This window comes from Salvelinus fontinalis, chromosome 39 (genome assembly GCF_029448725.1).
Source record: "Salvelinus fontinalis isolate EN_2023a chromosome 39, ASM2944872v1, whole genome shotgun sequence".
NCBI lineage: Eukaryota > Metazoa > Chordata > Actinopteri > Salmoniformes > Salmonidae > Salvelinus > Salvelinus fontinalis.
Genome location: NC_074703.1, coordinates 10,882,259 through 10,901,802, shown reverse-complemented (window position 1 = coordinate 10,901,802; position 19,544 = coordinate 10,882,259). Strand labels below are relative to the sequence as shown.

At 45.3% G+C, this 19,544-nt stretch overlaps 1 protein-coding gene across 1 annotated transcript in view; it reads left to right on the top strand.

Moving 5' to 3' along the window:
* pnpla3 (patatin-like phospholipase domain containing 3) overlaps positions 1-18,886 on the top strand; it is a 49,263-nt gene extending 30,377 nt beyond the window's left edge. Inside the window, exons 5-13 of the mRNA XM_055906028.1 lie at positions 440-653; positions 5,725-5,957; positions 6,265-6,330; positions 12,924-13,133; positions 14,486-14,546; positions 14,742-14,930; positions 15,116-15,248; positions 15,801-15,920; positions 16,046-18,886. Coding sequence (XP_055762003.1) covers positions 440-653; positions 5,725-5,957; positions 6,265-6,330; positions 12,924-13,133; positions 14,486-14,546; positions 14,742-14,930; positions 15,116-15,248; positions 15,801-15,920; positions 16,046-16,277 — 1,458 coding nt within the window. The 3' untranslated portion in view covers positions 16,278-18,886. The remainder of the gene's footprint in view (positions 1-439; positions 654-5,724; positions 5,958-6,264; positions 6,331-12,923; positions 13,134-14,485; positions 14,547-14,741; positions 14,931-15,115; positions 15,249-15,800; positions 15,921-16,045) is intronic.
* The last annotated feature ends 658 nt before the right edge of the window (positions 18,887-19,544 follow it).

The window sequence follows — 19,544 nt, the reverse complement described above, 5'->3', positions numbered from 1 at the left end:
CGGGTGCTAGCCTATAGGCTCAAATCTATTAATAATAAAGTTCGACTTGTCACAGTAATAGCAGGTAGGTGAAACAAATTTAGATTTGAATGTAATGTATTAGAATAGAATAGACATGAATGGATTGCATCGCTCTCATGTGTTACCGATGCAGAATGTGGGGGCGTGCCTCCACTTAAAATAAGACACAGCCTCCTTATGCGGATTGGCCAGACCTGCCCTGTTCTTGTATCGGTAAGATAATGGCAAGTCAGCGCTCCGGCGATTCTCAATACATAACTGTCGCTTTGTACGTTACTCAAGAGGAGTAGACTGAGTAGTGTGTACTAGTTTGAGCCGTCCTCTTTCGGAAACTGTTGTTGACATTCAGTAATGAAGGGAACTTGTCAAAGACGCCAAGGGTAACATTTTATTACAAGCGCATTACCCAAACTTCTAGGTCCTCGCCAAGGACTGTCCACCCGGGATGTTCGACCTAACGAAGGAATGGAATCTGTCGTTTGCCGGCTGCGGGTTCCTGGGGATCTATCACATCGGAGTGGCCAGCTGCCTGTTGGAACAAGCGCCTTACCTCATCAAAGGTGCCACCAAGATCTACGGGGCTTCCGCCGGTGCCCTAACCGCCACGGTGCTCGCCAGCCAGGCATCCATAGGTAGGCTACAGTACCCTGCACTGGCCCCTTGAGTTCACCGCACCCTGTAATCAGTGGAGTGCCTGGATGGGGACTTTTACGCAAAAGTAGCAACTTTAGATTAGCAACTAAATGACCTTTAAAGAATAATCACTTGTGGCCTTGATACATGGGGAAAATTAGTTCAACAATGCTTAAAGCTTTGCTCTTATGTAAATGATAGGTGGTAATACTGGGGCTCCTTTGTAGCTCAGTGTAGAGCATGGTGCTTTTGACGCCAGGGTAGTGGGTTCAATTCCCGGGTCTACAAAATGTATTCACACATGACTGTAAGTCTCTTTGGATAAAAGTGTCTGCTAAATGGCATGTATTATTTTCATGTAATAAACTACTAATTATTAATAATGACATAATTACATGGTCAGAGCCAAAATGGATGCCTGTGTATAAATATGGCAGCCTTCCACTCATTGATCATGTCACACCATTGATAAATGCCATCTGGGTCAGTTATAGGACTATTGACCTATTGTTCCTCTGGATCAGAGGCCTCCCAATGTTACTGATTGATCTCGCTGACAAAGGGGAAACACAATCATGATTAAGAGCAAACATGCCCCAGCTTGACATAGAACGTGACATAGAAAACTCTTAGCTGAGTCTCTGTGTGATACCATGCCTCTTTCACTGTCTTTTAAACCCAATAACCTTATAGTGAAGAGATGAAGGACTGGGGAACTTAGTAAGTGTCCCAGTTGTGTCCTATCTAAATGAGAGAGAGAGCGAGAGAGTTAAAGAGGCTGAGAGATTGAAAGAGTAATAGAGGGATAAAAATCGAGTGAACAGTCAATAAAGGCGTCATTAAGAGTCAAAAGAAAGTACTGGATTGTTGTGAAAATTGGCAGAAGGAAGATATAGGTTACTGTTCATGACCTCAGAGTTTCATGATCTGTAACGGTCGTCTTTCGGACAGTTAGTAGACCAAGGCGCAGCGGGTGATGAATACATAATACTTTATTGTAAGACGAAGACAGACACGAAATACACTTGACTAAATATACAAAATAACAAAACGAACTAGACAGACCTAAACTATGAACTTACATGAAACGAGGAACACATAAACAGGAACGACCGAACGAGACGAGACAGTACCGTGTGGTGCAAAATACACAGACACAGCGACAATCACCCACAAACAAACAGTGAGAACAACCTACCTTAATATGACTCTCAATTAGAGGAAAACGCAAAACACATGCCTCTAATTAAGAGCCATACCAGGCAACCCAAAACCAACATAGAAACAGAAAACATAGACTGCCCACCCAAAACTCACACCCTGACCATCACACACATACAAAACAACAGAAAACAGGTCAGGAACGTGACAGGACCCCCCTCTCAAGGTGCGAACGCCGGGCGCACCAGCACAAAGTCCAGGGGAGGGTCTGGGTGGGCATCTGACCACGGTGGTGGCTCAGGCTCCGGACGCTGTCCCCACACCACCATAGTCACTCCCCGCTTCTGTATCCCCCTCCCAATGACCACCCTCCAACTAAAACCACCTAAATGAAGGGGCAGCACCGGGATAAGGGGCAGCACCGGGATAAGGGGCGGCAGATCCTGGCTGAGGGACTCTGGCAGGTCCTGGCTGAGGGACTCTGGCAGGTCCGGGCTGAGGGACTCTGGCAGGTCCGGGCTGAGGGACTCTGGCAGGTCCGGGCTGAGGGACTCTGGCAGGTCCGGGCTGAGGGACTCTGGCAGGTCCGGGCTGAGGGACTCTGGCAGGTCCGGGCTGAGGGACTCTGGCAGGTCCGGGCTGAGGGGCTCTGGCAGGTCCGGGCTGAGGGGCTCTGGCAGGTCCGGGCTGAGGGGCTCTGGCAGGTCCGGGCTGAGGGGCTCTGGCAGCTCCGGGCTGAGGGGCTCTGGCAGCTCCGGGCTGAGGGGCTCTGGCAGCTCCGGGCTGAGGGGCTCTGGCAGCTCCGGGCTGAGGGGCTCTGGCAGCTCCGGGCTGAGGGGCTCTGGCAGCTCCGGGCTGAGGGGCTCTGGCAGCTCCGGGCTGAGGGGCTCTGGCAGCTCCGGGCTGAGGGGCAGCTCCTGACTGAGTGGCAGCTCCTGACTGTAGGGCAGCCCCTGACTGTAGGGCAGCTCATGACTGTAGGGCAGCTCATGACTGTAGGGCAGCTCATGACTGTAGGGCAGCTCATGACTGTAGGGCAGCTCATGACTGTAGGGCAGCTCATGACTGTAGGGCAGCTCATGACTGTAAGGCAGCTCATGACTGTAAGGCAGCTCATGACTGTAGGGCAGCTCATGACTGTAGTGCAGCTCCTGACTGTAGGGCAGCTCCTGACTGTAGGGCAGCTCCTGACTGGCTGGCGGCTCTGACAGCTCCTGACTGGCTGGCGGCTCCGGCAGCTCCTGACTGACGGACGGCTCTAGCGGCTCCTGACTGACGGACGGCTCTAGCGGCTCGGGACAGACGGACGGCTCTAGCGGCTCGGGACAGACGGGCGGCTCAGAAGGCGCTGGGCAGACAGATGGCTCAGACGGCGCTGGGCAGACAGATGGCTCAGACGGCGCTGGGCAGACAGATGGCTCAGACGGCGCTGGGCAGACAGATGGCTCAGACGGCGCTGGGCAGACAGATGGCTCAGACGGCGCTGGGCAGACAGATGGCTCAGACGGCGCTGGGCAGACAGATGGCTCAGACGGCGCTGGGCAGACAGATGGCTCAGACGGCGCTGGGCAGACAGATGGCTCAGACGGCGCTGGACAGACAGATGGCTCAGACGGCGCTGGGCAGACAGATGGCTCAGACGGCGCTGGGCAGACAGATGGCTCAGACGGCGCTGGGCAGACAGATGGCTCAGACGGCGCTGGACAGACAGATGGCTCAGACGGCGCTGGGCAGACAGATGGCTCAGACGGCGCTGGGCAGACAGATGGCTCAGACGGCGCTGGGCAGACAGATGGCTCAGACGGCGCTGGGCAGACAGGCAGTGCAGAAGGCGTTGGGCAGACGGCCGACTCTGCCCTGCTGAGGCGCACAGTAGGCCTGGTGCGTGGTGCCGGAACTGGGGGTACCGGGATGACGGCACGCACTTCAAGGCTAGTGCGGGGAGCAGGGACAGGGCACACTGACCTCTCGAAGCGCACTATAGGCCTGGTGCGTGGTACCGGAACTGGAGGTACCGGACTGAGGGCACGCACCTCAGGGCGAGTGCGGGGAGAAGGAACAGTGCGTACAGGGCTCTGGAGACGCACAGATGGCTTAGTGCGTGGTGCCGGAACTGGAGGCACTGGGCTGGAGACACGCACCATAGGGAGAGTGCGCGAAGGAGGAACAGGGCTCTTAAAACACACTGGAAGCCTGGTGCGTGGTGTAGGCACTGGTGGTACTGGGCTGGGGCGAGGAGGTAGCCCCGGAAATACCGGACCGTGTAGGCGTACTGGCTCCCTTGAGCACTGAGCCTGCCCAACCTTACCTGGTTGCATGCTCCCCGTAGGTGGAATAACCCGCACTGGGCTGTGTTGGCGAACCGGGGACACCATGCGTAAGGCTGGTGCCATGTAAGCTGGCCCAAGGAGACGTACTGGTGGCCAGATATGTAGGGTCGGCCTCATGACATTTGGCTCAATGCCCAATCTAGCCCTACCAGTGCGGGGAGGTGGAATAACCCGCACTGGGCTATGCACCCGTACAGGAGACACCGTGCGCTCTACTGCGTAACATGGTGTCTGCCCGTACTCCCGCTCTCCACGGTTAGCCTGGGAAGTGGGCGCAGGTCTCCTACCTGCCCTCGGCCCACTACCTCTTAGCCCCCCCCCCCCCCCCCCCCCCAAGAAATTTTTGGGTGGTTCTCACGGGCTTTTCGGGCTTCCGTGCTAGACGCGTCCCCTCATAACTCCGGTTCCCTTCTCCGGTTGCCTCTGCTCTCCTCAGTGCCTCCAGCTGTTCCCATGGGAGGCGATCCCTTCCAGCCAGGATCTCCTCCCATGTGTAGCAACCTTTCCCGTCCAAAACATCCTCCCAAGTCCATTCCTCCTTCTTGCGCTGCTGCTGTCGTTGCTGTCCGTTAACCCGCTGCTTGATCTGGGTTTGGTGGGTGATTCTGTAATGGTAGACTTTTGACAGTTAGTAGACCAAGGCGCAGCGGGTGATGAATACATAATACTTTATTGTAAGACGAAGACAGACACGAAATACACTTGACTAAATATACAAAATAACAAAACGAACTAGACAGACCTAAACTATGAACTTACATGAAATGAGGAACACATAAACAGGAACGACCGAACGAACGAGACGAGACAGTACCCTGTGGTGCAAAATACACAGACACAGCGACAATCACCCACAAACAAACAGTGAGAACAACCTACCTTAATATGACTCTCAATTAGAGGAAAACGCAAAACACCTGCCTCTAATTAAGAGCCATACCAGGCAACCCAAAACCAACATAGAAACAGAAAACATAGACTGCCCACCCAAAACTCACACCCTGACCATCACACACATACAAAACAACAGAAAACAGGTCAGGAACGTGACATGACCTCAGAGTTTCACTGTCACTCAGTGACTCCAATGTGTTCCACTGATAGTATGAGTAACATCCTTATTTCAGCCAGATAAGACTACCTCAGTATTTTTCTAATCACTTGATTTTCTTTAGTGGAATTCTGTCTGTGTGTATAACAGTCTTCAGATCCATTCCATCCATTCCATCCAAGTGTAGATAAGATGAACACTCATAACTAGTAGAAAGAGGAGGAAGGGAAGCGCTACTAAGGTACACTATAGTATATTTTGGTAGATAGAAGGTGCTCTTTGGGAGAAGGGGTGAATTGGTCATCAAAAAGAAAGGAGGACCAAGGCACTCTTCATATAATTAATTAAAATTCTCAGTACAGGTGCAGGGCAGTAAATAAATTAAACCAGTGGATTAAGTTTTTTTTGTGAGCTACAGATCACTGTTTAGTTCCCTTGAGAATCAATCTTCCTTTTGAATAAAAAACATCTAATTCCTCCCAATGGAAGGCCTTGACATACTGTCTCTCCGTCTCTCCCCTCCTCTAGCTAAGTGCTGTGAGGATGTGATCGAGACAGCCAAGGAGGCCCGGAAGCGTAACCTGGGTCCCCTCCACCCCTCCTTCAACCTGGTCAAGGTCATCAGGTCGGGCCTGGAGCGTGACCTGCCCACCGATGCACACACACTCGCCTCCGGGAGGCTGTGTGTGTCACTCACTCGCGTGTCTGATGGACAAAACGTCATTGTGTCCGAGTTCAAGTCCAAGGAGGAGCTCATCCAGGTGAGTGTCCCCACTCAACCCACCTGGGCTGCTATTCACAAAACATATCCGAGTAGGAGTACTGATCTAGGATCCGTTGGATAAGGAGGTGGCACCTGATCCTAGATCAGTACTCCTACTATAAAACGCATTGTGAATATGTGCCCTGAACACCCATGACCACTTGAGTTTTTATATATCCCATACATATCCCATACATATTTGTCCTTTCAGCTACTGGCCTTGCCATTGACTGTTTACATTAGTTGTATGTAGTGTAAACTGAGTTGGACTGTGTAACATCTCTCTCTCTCTGATGTGTCTACAGGCACTGGTGTGTAGCTGTTTCATCCCCATATACTGTGGTCTGATCCCCCCATCCTTCCAAGGAGTGGTAAGTGCCCAAGGCCCTAATGCCTCAACTGCTTTCTTTACGTTTCCTGGAACACTGTTTCCTTGTTTTCTAAGAAAAAGCAGCAGATGTTAGACTGGGTTTATTATGGTCTCGTCTCTAATGCCTTTATTGCTCAGGTCATAGTCATAAGGAGGCTATAGGTTCAAGCGTAGCACAATGTTTTGTTTTTCTGTTTGCGTGTATGTCACTTTTTCTCTAGTATATTTCACTGCTATCTGCTCTTGTTATCAGTGAGGGCATATAGCTGCTATCTGGGCATGTCCCTGGCTCAGTGCCGAATTATACATCCATAGAACACAGGCGGAACACACTAGATTGTTCAATAAATATAGGTTATAGTTAGTGTGTCTTATTGCCGGGTGTGTCAGGTTCACAGATAGCTATTTAGATATCCTGTTGAAACTCCTCCACCCACCCACCCTCTCTCTCTCTCTCTCTCTCTCTCTCTCTCTCTCTCTCTCTCTCTCTCTCTCTCTCTCTCTCTCTTTCTCTTTCTCTTTCTCTTTCTCTTTACATAGACCTAGATTGGAGTCATTAAAAGTCCTTTTTCAACCACTCCACAAATTTAGTGTTAAAAACCTTTTCTCAATAGGGGGTGCTGTTTTCACTTTGTAAAAATTTGTTCCCAAATTAAACTGCCTCGTACTCAATTCTTGCTCGTACAATATGCATATTATTATTACTAGTTGGAGCAAACTTCCTGTCAGGAAGTGAGAAATCTGAAATCAGGCAGTCTATTCTAGGGTCAGTTTATTAATTTGCATGTATTCTATTGGTCGACATGCACTGCATAGGCCTTCCCCTAGATGTCAGCAAGCAGTGAGAATTGGAATGGAGTTGCTAGGCAGATCTGAGGCTATATAAATGGTCTTGGTACGTGGGGTACACTCTTTTCAACATTCGCCATGACGCAAGACAGACCTCAGGATGGCGTTCTGGAAAGCTCTCGTTATAGGCCTTAGATATATCCGGCTCTGATTTTATTCGATATAGGTGTTAAAAACGTCATAATGTAGTTATTTTAAACCGAGTTATATCATTTTATATCAGTATATTGCGATTTTCGGAATTTTCTTAATGCTGCGTTATAGTGAGTTGGGCACGTCTTCGCCACATGGCTAATATTTACTGCTAATTCCAAAGTTGAAGGCGACAATCTACAACCGAGCAACGATTCTTCTGGACAACTTGCCCAATATTCTGATGGAAGCCCATCAAAAAGTAAGAACTATTTATGATGTTAATTCGTTGTTCTGTTGAAAAATGTCAAACTACTATTCTGCCATTAATTTCGGTGCGGTCTCGCTTTAACGCACGCTGTATGTCGTAGTAACGTTAATTTTAAAAATCTAACACAGCGGTTGCATTAAGAACTAATGTATCTTTCATTTGCTGTCCAACCTGTATTTTTTAGTCAAGTCTATGATTAGTTATTGATTAGATTAGGTGCCTCTCCCAAGATTTCTCCCGACATTTTGTTGTCAGCTTGGCTACTATTCTCATTGTATAACCACGATTTGTGCCGCTAAATATGCACATTTTCGAACAAACTCTATATGTATTGTGTAATATGATGTTATAGGACTGTCATCTGAAGAAGTTTGAGAAGGTTAGTGAAAAAATGTATATCTTTTGCTGTTTTATTCGTTATCGCTATTGTTGGCTTGAATCAATGCTGTTGTGTGGTTGGCTATTGTAGTAAGCTAATATAATGCTATATTGTGTTTTCGCTGTAAAACACTTAAAAAATCTGAAATATTGGCTGGATTCACAAGATCTTTGTCTTTCATTTGCTGTACGCTGTGTATTTTTCATAAATGTTTTATGAGGAGTATTTAGGTAATTCACGTTGGTCTCTAGTTATTCTACTTGCTTTGGTGAGAGTTGTGATGGTGGCTGCAATGTAAAACTATGATTTATACCTGAAATATGCACATTTTTCTAACAAAACATATGCTATACAATAAATATGTTATCAAACTGTCATCTGATGAAGTTGTTTCTTGGTTAGTGACTATTTATATCTTTATTTGGTCGAAATTGTGATAGCTACCTATGCAAGAAAAAAATGGTGGAGTGGTTAGCTAATAGAAATACATATTGTGTCTTCCCTGTAAAACATAAAAAAAATCAGAAATGATGGCTGGATTCAAAAGATGTGTATCTTTCATCTGGTGTCTTGGACTTGTGATTTAATGATATTTAGATGCTAGTATTTACTTGTGGCGCTATGCTAGGCTAGTCTAGTCAGCTTTTTTACTGATGAGGGTGCTCCCGGATCCGGGATGGTGACTCGTGAGAAGTTAACAAAACTGCAGTTTTGCAAGTCGGTTAGGACATCTAGTCGGTTAGGTCCTACAGTCGTGGCCAAAAGTTTTGAGAATGACACAAATATTAATTTTCACAAAGTTTGCTGCTTCAGTGTCTTTAGATATTTTTGTCAGATGTTACTATGGAATACTGAAGTATAATTATAAGCATTTCATAAGTGTCAAAGGCTTTTATTGACAAGTACATGAAATTGATGCAAAGAGTCAATATTTGCAGTGTTGACCCTTCTTTTTCAAGACCTCTGCAATCCGCCCTGGCATGCTGTCAATTAACTTCTGGGCCACATCCTGACTGATGGCAGCCCATTCTTGCATAATCAATGCTTGGAGTTTGTCAGAATTTGTGGGGTTTTGTTTGTCCACCCGCCTCTTGAGGATTGACCACAAGTTCTCAATGGGATTAAGGTCTGGGGAGTTTCCTGGCCATGGACCCAAAATATCGATGTTTTGTTCCCCGAGCCACTTAGTTATCACCTTTGTCTTATGGCAAGGTGCTCCATCATGCTGGAAAAGGCATTGTTCGTTACTAAACTGTTCCTGGATGGTTGGGAGAAGTTGCTCTCGGAGGATGTGTTGGTACCATTCTTTATTCATGGCTGTGTTCTTAGGCAAAATTGTGAGGGAGCCCACTCCCTTGGCTGATAAGCAACCCCACACATGAATGGTCTCTGGATGCTTTACTGTTGGCATGACACAGGACTGATGGTAGCGCTCACCTTGTCTTCTCCGGACAAGCTTTTTTCCGGATGCCTCAAAGAATCGGAAAGGGGATTCATCAGAGAAAATACTTTACCCCAGTCCTCAGCAGTCCAATTCCTGTACCTTTTGCAGAATATCAGTCTATCTCTGATGTTTTCCTGGAGAGAAGTGGCTTCTTTGCTGCCCTTCTTGACACCAGGCCATCCTCCAAAAGTCTTCGCCTCACTGTGCATGTAGATACACTCACACCTGCCTGCTGCCATTCCTGAGCAAGCTCTGTACTGTTGGGGGCCCTGACCCCGCAGCTGAATCAACTTTAGGACACGGTCCTGGCGCTTGCTGGACTTTCTTGGGCGCCCTGAAGCCTTCTTCACAGCAATTGAACCATTCTCCTTGAAGTTCTTGATGATCCGATAAATGGTTGATTTAGGTGCAATATTATTGGCAGCAATATCCTTGCCTGTGAAGCCCTTTTTGTGCAAAGCAATGATGACGGCACGTGTTTCTTTGCAGGTAACCATGGTTGACAGAGGAAGAACAATGATTCCACGAACCACCCTCCGTTTGAAGCTTCCAGTCTGTTATTCAAACTCAATCAGCATGACAGAGTGATCTCCAGCCTTGTCCACGTCAACACTCACACCTGTGTTAACGAGAGAATCACTGACATGATGTCAGCTGGTCCTTTTGTGGCAGGGCTGAAATGCAGTGGAAATGTTTTTTGGGGATTCAGTTAATTTGCATGGCAAAGAGGGACTTTGCAATTAATTGCAATTCATCTGATCACTCTTCATAACATTCTGGAGAATATGCAAATTGCCATCATACAAACTGAGGCAGCAGACTTTGTGAAAATTAATATTTGTGTCATTCTCAAAACTTTTGGCCACAACTGTACTTTGTGCATGACACAAGTAAATTTTCCAACAATTGTTTACAGACAGATTATTTCACTTTTAATTCACTGTATCACAATTCCAGTGGGTCAGAAGTTCACATACACTAAGTTGACTGTGCCAGAAAAAACAGAAAATTATGTCATGGCTTTAGAAGCTTCTGGTAGGCTAATTAACATAATTTGAGTCAATTGGAGGTGTACCTGTGGATATATTTCAAGGCATACCTTCAAACTCAGTGCTTCTTTCCTTGACATCATGTAACGGGTGTCTAGTTCTTCCTCGGACGAGGAGAGGAGAGAAGGATCGGAGGACCAAAATGCAGCGGGTTGTGAATACATAATGAATTTATTAAATTAAAGACGAAACACGAAGAACACTTGAAATGATTACAAAATAACAAAACGAAAACGTAGACAGACCTGAACTATGAGAACTTACATGTAACACGAAGAACGCACGAACAGGTACAGACTACAACAAACGAATGAACGAACAAACCGAAACAGTCCCGTGTGGTGCATAGACACAGACACGGAAGAAAATCACCCACAAACAAACAGTGTGAAACGCCTACCTTTATATGGTTCTCAATCAGAGGAAAACGTCAAACACCTGTCCCTGATTGAGAACCATATAAGGCTAATTACACCTGACCTAAACATAGAAACACAAAACATAGAATGCCCACCCCAACTCACGCCCTGACCAACTAAACACATACAAAATAAACAGAAAACAGGTCAGGAACGTGACACATCATGAGAAAATCAAAAGAAATCAGCCAAGACCTCAGAAAAAATATTGTAGACCTCCACAAGTCTGGTTCATCCTTGGGAGCAATTTCAAAACGCCTGAAGGTACCACGTTCATCTGTACAAACTGTCATGACTTCCGCCGAAGTTGGTGCCTCTCCTTGTTCGGGCAGCGTTCGGCGGTCGTCGTCACCGGCTTTCTAGCTGCCACCGATCCATGTTTCTTTTTTCCATTTGTTATGTCTTGAATGTACACACCTGGCTCCCATTAAGTTATTATTATTTCCCTTTTTAACCCTCTGGTTCCCATGATGTTTTGTGCGTGATTATTCCTGGTATGTGTTAGTCGTTTGTGTTAGGGTTTGTTATCCCTGCGTGGATTATTTAAAGTACGTTATTTTTACTCAGTTCTGTGTCCTGCGCTTGACTCCGTCCTCACCTCTGCACAACTGACATATGACACGAAAATAGTACGCAAATAGAAACACCATGGGACCACGCAGCCGTCATACCACCCAGGAAGGAGCGTTCTGCCCCATCTCTGGATTTATATTTATGTCCCTTCTCTCTATATAGATGTATGCTCCATTTATCATGTTTTAAGGTAAGACCCAGATGCAGACTGTGTCGAAGTAACAATGTTTATTACAAGAACAGGGGCAAAGGTACAGGATGGCAGGCAGGCAGGGTCAGTACAGGATGGCAAGCTCAGGGTCAGGACAGGCAGAAGGGGCAAAGCCGGGAAAAAACTAGAAAAGGAAGACAAGACTAAGACAAGACAGGAGCGAGGGGAAAAACGCTGGTAGGTTCTACGAACAAAACAAACTGGCAACAGACAAACAGAGAACACAGGTGTAAATACCCAGGGGATAATGGGATAGATGGGCGACACCTGGGGGGGTGTAGACAAGCACAAAGACAGGTGAAACAGATCAGGGTGTGACACCATGTCTCTATATAGAAGTATGCACCATCTATATATATATATATATATATATAGATGTATGCACTGGGTCTATTATGACAAATATATAGAACAGTCATAAATGACTTATAAACAGCATATCTGAGGGCATGAAGTTGAACTTTCTGCTTTTGACGGAGCATGTACTTTTTCAGAATAATGTGCATACTATTTATTTAAGTTTCTTGTGAAAGTGATGAAGTTTCATTTAAACTAGATTTCATCACTGGACTCGTAACGGTTGGCTTTGCACTCTGAACAAGGAAATATAGTGCATTCTTTGCCCTCAGCCCTGAACTCTCTTTGCTAAACTCACTGCCAAGTTGAGTCTTGATCATGCTTAGGAACTGGCACTGCTATCCTTTTTTCCCCTCAGATGTTCTCAGCGTTTTACACTGGAAAATAGGAATTCATTTTGAAATGTTAGAGGGTAGCATTGGAACTTGAAATGGAGCTGCATCGGATAATTACATGAGACTGGTGTAAAAATTTATTAATTCTCCAAATAGTAATGTCAGATTGTTTGGTCATGAGTTGGCAGTGTGGAGAAGCTGGCTAAGGGGAAATCTGACATGCCTAATATGCCCTCAAGAGGGGAATGTTTCCTTGAATATGTTGTTTCGTATCATATTAGATTTCAGTGATAACCGAGTTGGGTCATAAATTACATATTTTTTAGCAGAAGATAGGCAGAGGAAGTCAACAACAAATATTTATAATATATAAATAGAACAGTCATCTCTGTCAGCCCTGAGACGTCCGGACTACAGTATGCCTGGGGTGTGGTTCTGTGGAAAGGCTGTGGTCTTGGAAATAATCAAACAGATACGGCTTGTTTATAGTTGTGCATGGGTCCAAAAACACCCAATTATTCTCACTTTTTCTCTCTCTCTCCCTCCTCCCTGTCTCCCCCCTCTTCTCTCTGTAGCGTTACGTGGATGGGGGAATCAGTGACAACCTTCCTCAGTCAGAGCTGAAGAACACCATCAGCATCTCTCCGTTCTCCGGCGAGAGCGACATCTGTCCACGGGACACCTCCTTCAACTTCCACGAGCTGCGCTTCACCAACACCTCCATCCAGATTAACCTGGACAATATGTACCGCCTCAGCAATGCCCTGTTCCCTCCAGAACCCAAGGTAGGTCGACCGCTATGACTGCTTACCAATGCGTTATGCATGGCCCTGGGAATGTGTTATGAAGTCCTTATGTAGGCCCTGTTCCCAAAGGTAGGATAGAGGATCAGGATGCCCCTTAGTCCCATTCATCAGATGGGTTGTTTAGGACTACTTGTAAATAGAAGCTTTATGTATGGGTTATGTGTTATGAAATCCTTATTTAGGTACCCTTGAAATAGTCTAAACATTCTATACATTTCTGTGGGAGAGCGTAGTAGTCTGGTATGGGAGACTGGGCCCCTGAACTTCCACTATCCTATTCCCTGATTATATAACCCCAACTCCCCCATTTCACCCCTTACCCTGTCTCCTCTTTGGACTCCTACCCTTACCCCCCATACTTCCTATCTGAACTTTGCCCTCCCCTGTTCCTCTCTAACTCCACAGTGATCAATACTGGCAGGACATTATTGGCTTCTGTCCTTGTTGAATTACATTTCCTGTATTGCACATTCTTCTTCAGTGTCTGGATAATAACATGGGAGTCAACTTTTAGCGTCAGGTGAACTTTGCCCTCTTTGAGGTTAATCTGTGTCTCTTGGTTCAGTTTTCGCTCTGTTATTATTGTTGCTGCAATCCAAGATCTGCCACCGTCTTTTCCCTTCATGTGTACCTGGAATGTTGTAACTGGAATTTTGGGATTAAACCCAATCCCACCGACAGAGTCATGTGCAGAGGCCCTACTTAGAAAAGGAAGTGTGTGTTTCACTTGACTCTGCCACCTTTGACATAGTGTTTACACATGGCATGCACGGACACACACATAGAAGACTCCACCCTACCTTTTCCCTCACGTGTAATAGTGTTTAACCTACCCTGACTAAATTCACACATATGTAGTGCCACTGTGAAGCTAGCTGTCCAGATACCTCTCTCCCTGTTGCTTTGTTCTTGTAGGAACACAGAATAAGGAGTAGCCAGAGAACAGAAAGAACTCTGCCACGTTGACCTTTCACCCCTAGTCAAACACTTCCTGGATTGTTGTCCATTCAAAAATACAGGAGCCTGTTGCACAGGAGAGTTCTGGCTGATATTAGTCATTCCCCTCTGTTTTATGTGGTTATAAACAGCTGTACTTGTTTAATACGGTTGTTAACTGTCAGCGATAACATGATTGCTAATCAGTCAATGGTAGTGATAGTTATAACTAATTACATAATGTGAGATCATGCTCTGTATCGTGTGTGGGTGGGTATATCTGAGTCCCAATGATCCTGTGATTTGATTATGAGTATGTCTTATATTTATTCAATTGACCTCTTGCATATGGTCCCCTACCTCAATCGGTATGATCTATGTGTTTTCTTTGACAGGTCATGGCAGAGATATGCCAGAGTGGCTACAAGGACGCCCTTCGCTTTCTTGAGGAGAACCGTGAGTATTACTTGCCTTTGACAGTAATAGTGGGCTGTGCAAAGATCATAAGCTACTGTGATATACAGTACATGCAGTGAGCATCAATGATGTACAGTGTTCAACATGAAGTATGGAGTAAACCAGCACTTATTTATGGGGTAAAATTTTGATGCTGTGTTACAAAGATGATGAATGTATTGTTTATGATGTCAGATCTGCTGAAGCTGGAGTGTCCGACTGCCGGCCCCAACCTATCAGAAGCCATACACACCTGCTGCTGCAAGCCCACCGCCACGGAAACCACTAAGGACTGGATGCTCCGCCGGCTCCGCCTCCTGAGGAAGCGGCACTGGTGGCTGGATGAGCAGATTGTTGACAACCTGCCTACCCAAATCAAAAAAGGTAGATAGGAGCTTTTCTGCTCAAAGCTGTTAGAAACTGTTGTTATCTAGTTATAACACTGACATTAACGTTGTGTTGTCGCTGCGCTGTTGTCAGTGACGTGTGGTTGTTGTGTGTATCTGAAAGTCATCTGAGGCTGTGCCCGTGTCAGCGAAGTGTGACATATTGGGTCTCTATGACTGTAGTGTTCTGTGAGGCGTGCCAACAGAAGCCGGGTCTGTATGCTCAGGTGTCCGAGATGCTGCCGGTCAGAGTGGCCTCCTACATGCTCCTGCCCTGCACACTACCTGTGGTATCAGCCTACTCAGTGGGCAAGAGGTAAGACTACATCGTATACCACTACTAGTGCTACCTACCACAAACTAACAAGCCCTCAATGAACTCAAAGCAGTCACAGTAGCTCAAACAGCAACCAATGACAACATTAATGCAAACAAGTCAGCTTCTAAAAAGCCCTGAACTAGCCTTTAGCATAATTATCCTTTAGCATAACTATTCTTTAGCATAACTATCCTTTAGCATAACTATCCTTTAGCATAACTAGCCTTTAGCATAACTAGCCTTTAGCATAACTAGCCTTTAGCATACAGCAGCCAATACCTTCAAACTAGCCCTGACAGCAACCACTGACAACAAAGTAGTCTTTAAAGTAGTCACTAGCCCACCACAGCAACCAAATAACACTGTGAACGCAAACAGACTAGGAATACAAACAGGTTTCCTACTAAATACAATCAATTTGAATGTGCTGCACAGGGACTCCACCTAGTTGGCAAGTCAATCGACCACAGGAATTGTTGAGAACTGGCCCCCCCACTTGGTGGTACATCACAGTACATTGACCCTTCTTGTCCCTCTCCTGTACTCAAGGTTTGTGGAGTGGATTCCAGAGGTGCCTGCAGATATGCGTTGGCTAGCTGGGGTGGCTGGGGATGTGGCTGGGAGCGTATACAGACAGACCTGGAGAGGAGCAACAGCAGACATAACCAGGTGAGAGACATGGAGTTACTACTACTGGGTTATATTATGGATGGATGGAGTCTACTTGTAGATTTGGATGTTTGTCATACAGTATGAATAAAGTCTAATGGCCTTGTGTGTTTTTCTTTTTGCAGTGATGGTTCCCTGAGGAATTGCATGAGCCTGCCCCTACCCCTGGACAGTGACGGACACAGGGAGAGAAACGGTCATCTCTCCGGGTTCGCTCTCTCTGCTCTTGACCTCCAAAGCCAATACTGGAACATCCCCACCGCCCCCTCTTCCCACCGCCGCACCAGCCCCCTCATGCCCAGCCCCTCCCCACGACAGATCTGCTTCTTTGTTGGCTCGCAGGACGAGACTGACTGACAGTCCCATCCACCAATGAGAGGACACTGTGACTTTGTTTTAAAAGATGATAGGACAGTCCAGCTCAAGATCCCTCCCACAGGGCCTGTCTATAGGCTATAGGAACTGTGAAGGGTGGTTTGGGATGGACAAATGATGGTCATGTGATTGAATAGCTTTGGGATCCAGAACTGTTGCTATAGACACACTAATCATGTATTTTGATCACTCCACCAATCATATTTTATACTACAGTACACATTGTAAAACAATTTACCAGCTCACCACCAAAGACGTCTGCAAGTGAATTATTTTTTGAAATTATACATTTTATAACTAACTATGTCTAGATTTTCCGGATAACTTGTTGTCACTACAACTATACCTACCTACCTACCTACCTACCAGAGGAGGCTGGTGGAAGGAGCTATAGGAGGACCGGCTCATTGTAATGGCTGGAATAGAATAAATGGAACGGTATCAACCACATCAAACAGGGGTGGCAGGTAGCCTAGTGGTTAGAGCTTTGGGCCAGACACCGAAATGTTGCTGGATTGAATCCCCGAGCTGACAAGGTCAAAATCTGTCGTTATACCCCTGAAAAAGGCAGTTAAACCACTGTTCCCCAGTAGGCTGTCATTGTAAATAAGATTTTTTTTTAAACATATGGAAACCACGTTTGACTCTGTTCCATTTCTTCCATTCCAGCCATAACAATGAGCCTGTCCTCCTATAGCTCATCCCACCAGCCTCCTCTGCCACCTACCTACAGTACACAGGGGGTTGGTAGCACCTTAATTGGGGAGATGGGCTCATGGTAATGGCAGAAGTGGAATGGTATCAATAACATGGTTTCCATGTGTTTTCTGTCCCAGACATTATTATGAGGTGTTCTCCCCTCGGCAGCCTCCTTTGCTACAGTACCTACGTACGTGTGTTCATTTAAATGTAGCATTCATTCCTAACGGACTGTTGACTTCCTTGACTATGAGCTGTGTGTTTTCCTGACTACTATTAGACAGAACCCTTGAACTGAACTATGAACTACTGTGATGAGCTGTGATGTCAAGACATTTGAATCACAATATTCTTGAAAGTTCCTTTCAGAGCTTCTCTTAATGTTGCCTATTGCTTTTGCACAATAACTTTAGGTGCATAGGATTCACAATTTGTATATGGCATCTTCAAATGGGTCATTTACATGAAAACTGTTTTAAAATGTATGTAGAAAATTGAGTTACAAAACCATGTTGCATCTGCAAAATCAACTATCATTCAGAGGACTAAGATGTCTAGTTTTTGGGAAAGTGTCTTATTTTAAATCCATTTGACATTTTCCCCAGAATTTTGTAATTTTTTTACCCCAAATTCCCTTTACTGAAATGCTTTCGGATTAAATTCTCAGGTCATTTTTTATATTTTTTTATATTTAGGAAAACCTCATTTCACATGAATAAAACACAAAATATGTTGCTGTAATTTGTCCATAAATCATAAAAATGGTATACTAGTTGAGGTTTACATTAAACTATAATATTTATAATTAAATGCTTCAGAGTTCAAGTAACCGACACATCTCAACATCAACTGTTCAGAGGAGACTGCATGAATCAGGCCTTCATGGTTGAATTGCTGCAAAGAAATCACTACTAAAGGATACCAATAATAAGAAGAGACTTGCTTGGGCCAAGAAACACGAGCAGTGGACATTAGATCGGTGGAAATCTATCCTTTGGTCTGATGAGTCCAAATTAGACATTTTTGGTTCCAATCCCGTGTCTTTGTGAGACGGAGAGTAGGTGAACTGATGATCTCTGCATGTGTGGTTCCCACCGTGAAGCATGGAGGAGGTGGTGTGATGGTGTGGGGGTGCTTTGCTGGTGCCACTCTGTGATTTATTTAGAATTCAAGGCACATTTAACCAGTATTGCTACCACAGCATTCTGCAGCGATACGCCATCCCATCTGGTTCGCACTTAGTGGGACTATCATTTGTTTTTCAACAGGACAATGACCCAAAACACACCTCCAGGCTGTGTAAGGGATATTTGACCAAGAAGGAGAGTGGAGGAGTGCTGCATCAGATGACTTGGCTTCCACAATCACCCGACCTCAACCCATTTGAGATGGTTTGGTATGAGTTGGACCGCAAAGTGAAGGAAAAGTAGCCAACAAGTGCTCAGCATATGTAGGAACTCCTTCAAGACTATTGGAAAGGCATTCCAGGTGACAACCTCATGAAGCTGGTTGAGAGAATGCCAAGAGTTTGCAACGCTGTCATCAAGCAAAGGGTGGCTACATTGAAGAATCAAATATAAAATATTTGATTTGTTTAACACTTTTTTGGTTACTACATGATTCCATATGTGTTATTTCATCGTTTTGATATCTTCACTAATATTCTACAATGTAGAAAATAGTAAAAATAAAGAAAAACCCTTGAATGAGTAGGCGTGTCCACACTTTTGACTGGTACTGTATGTGTTACACTGAAAACCTCTGCCTACTTGTTCCTTTTATGCTTTACTGTTGTTATTGCACAGATGGCCCTTATCTTAATAACATAAATCACAAAAAAATGTATGATGTGACATTCTGTGTTTAAATATACTGTAACTGTTTAAATCCTATTGTGGTGCCTCATCATTATGGAAACTGTATATACGTGTTTTCAATATTGCCACAGTATGTACTGTATATTGTTGTACTTTCTTTGTGGAAGTGAAAACTGAAAACATTGGGTCAATTGCAACCAAAATTGAGCACCGGCTCAACATGAGGTGATCTCTCATTAAACCATCTATGAGCCGGTTTCACAGACAAAGCTTAAGCCTACTTAGTCCCAGACTAAAATGCCTGTTTGAGCTGTCTTAACTCAAAGCGACTTGCACAGATTTATCGTAAAATAGTCGTAGATTTAGCCTGTTCTGGATTAAACTAAGCCAATTGCAAGATGGAGGATTAGAGCTACTCTAAGGACTAAATTGAAGTTTAAATTAATCCTTCAAAGAGGCAGGTTTAACTTCTGCTTAGTACCTTTTGTGAGGGAACATGTACTATTTGGAATATCTAAATGAAGACCAACATGCACTACAGAGTAATAATGCATGCAAGTAACCAGATGAGTACTTGTGGATAGGAGTAATCCATTAAATTACTTTGATGAGATAGCTTTTCGAGACCGCCTTCGTATGTACAAATGAAATGCATTGGAGATAATATCTTTGCTTGAGCCTAGACTTTCCTCTCTGTCTCAAAGAGGAAGGCCTTTACCCAATTCTCTCCAAG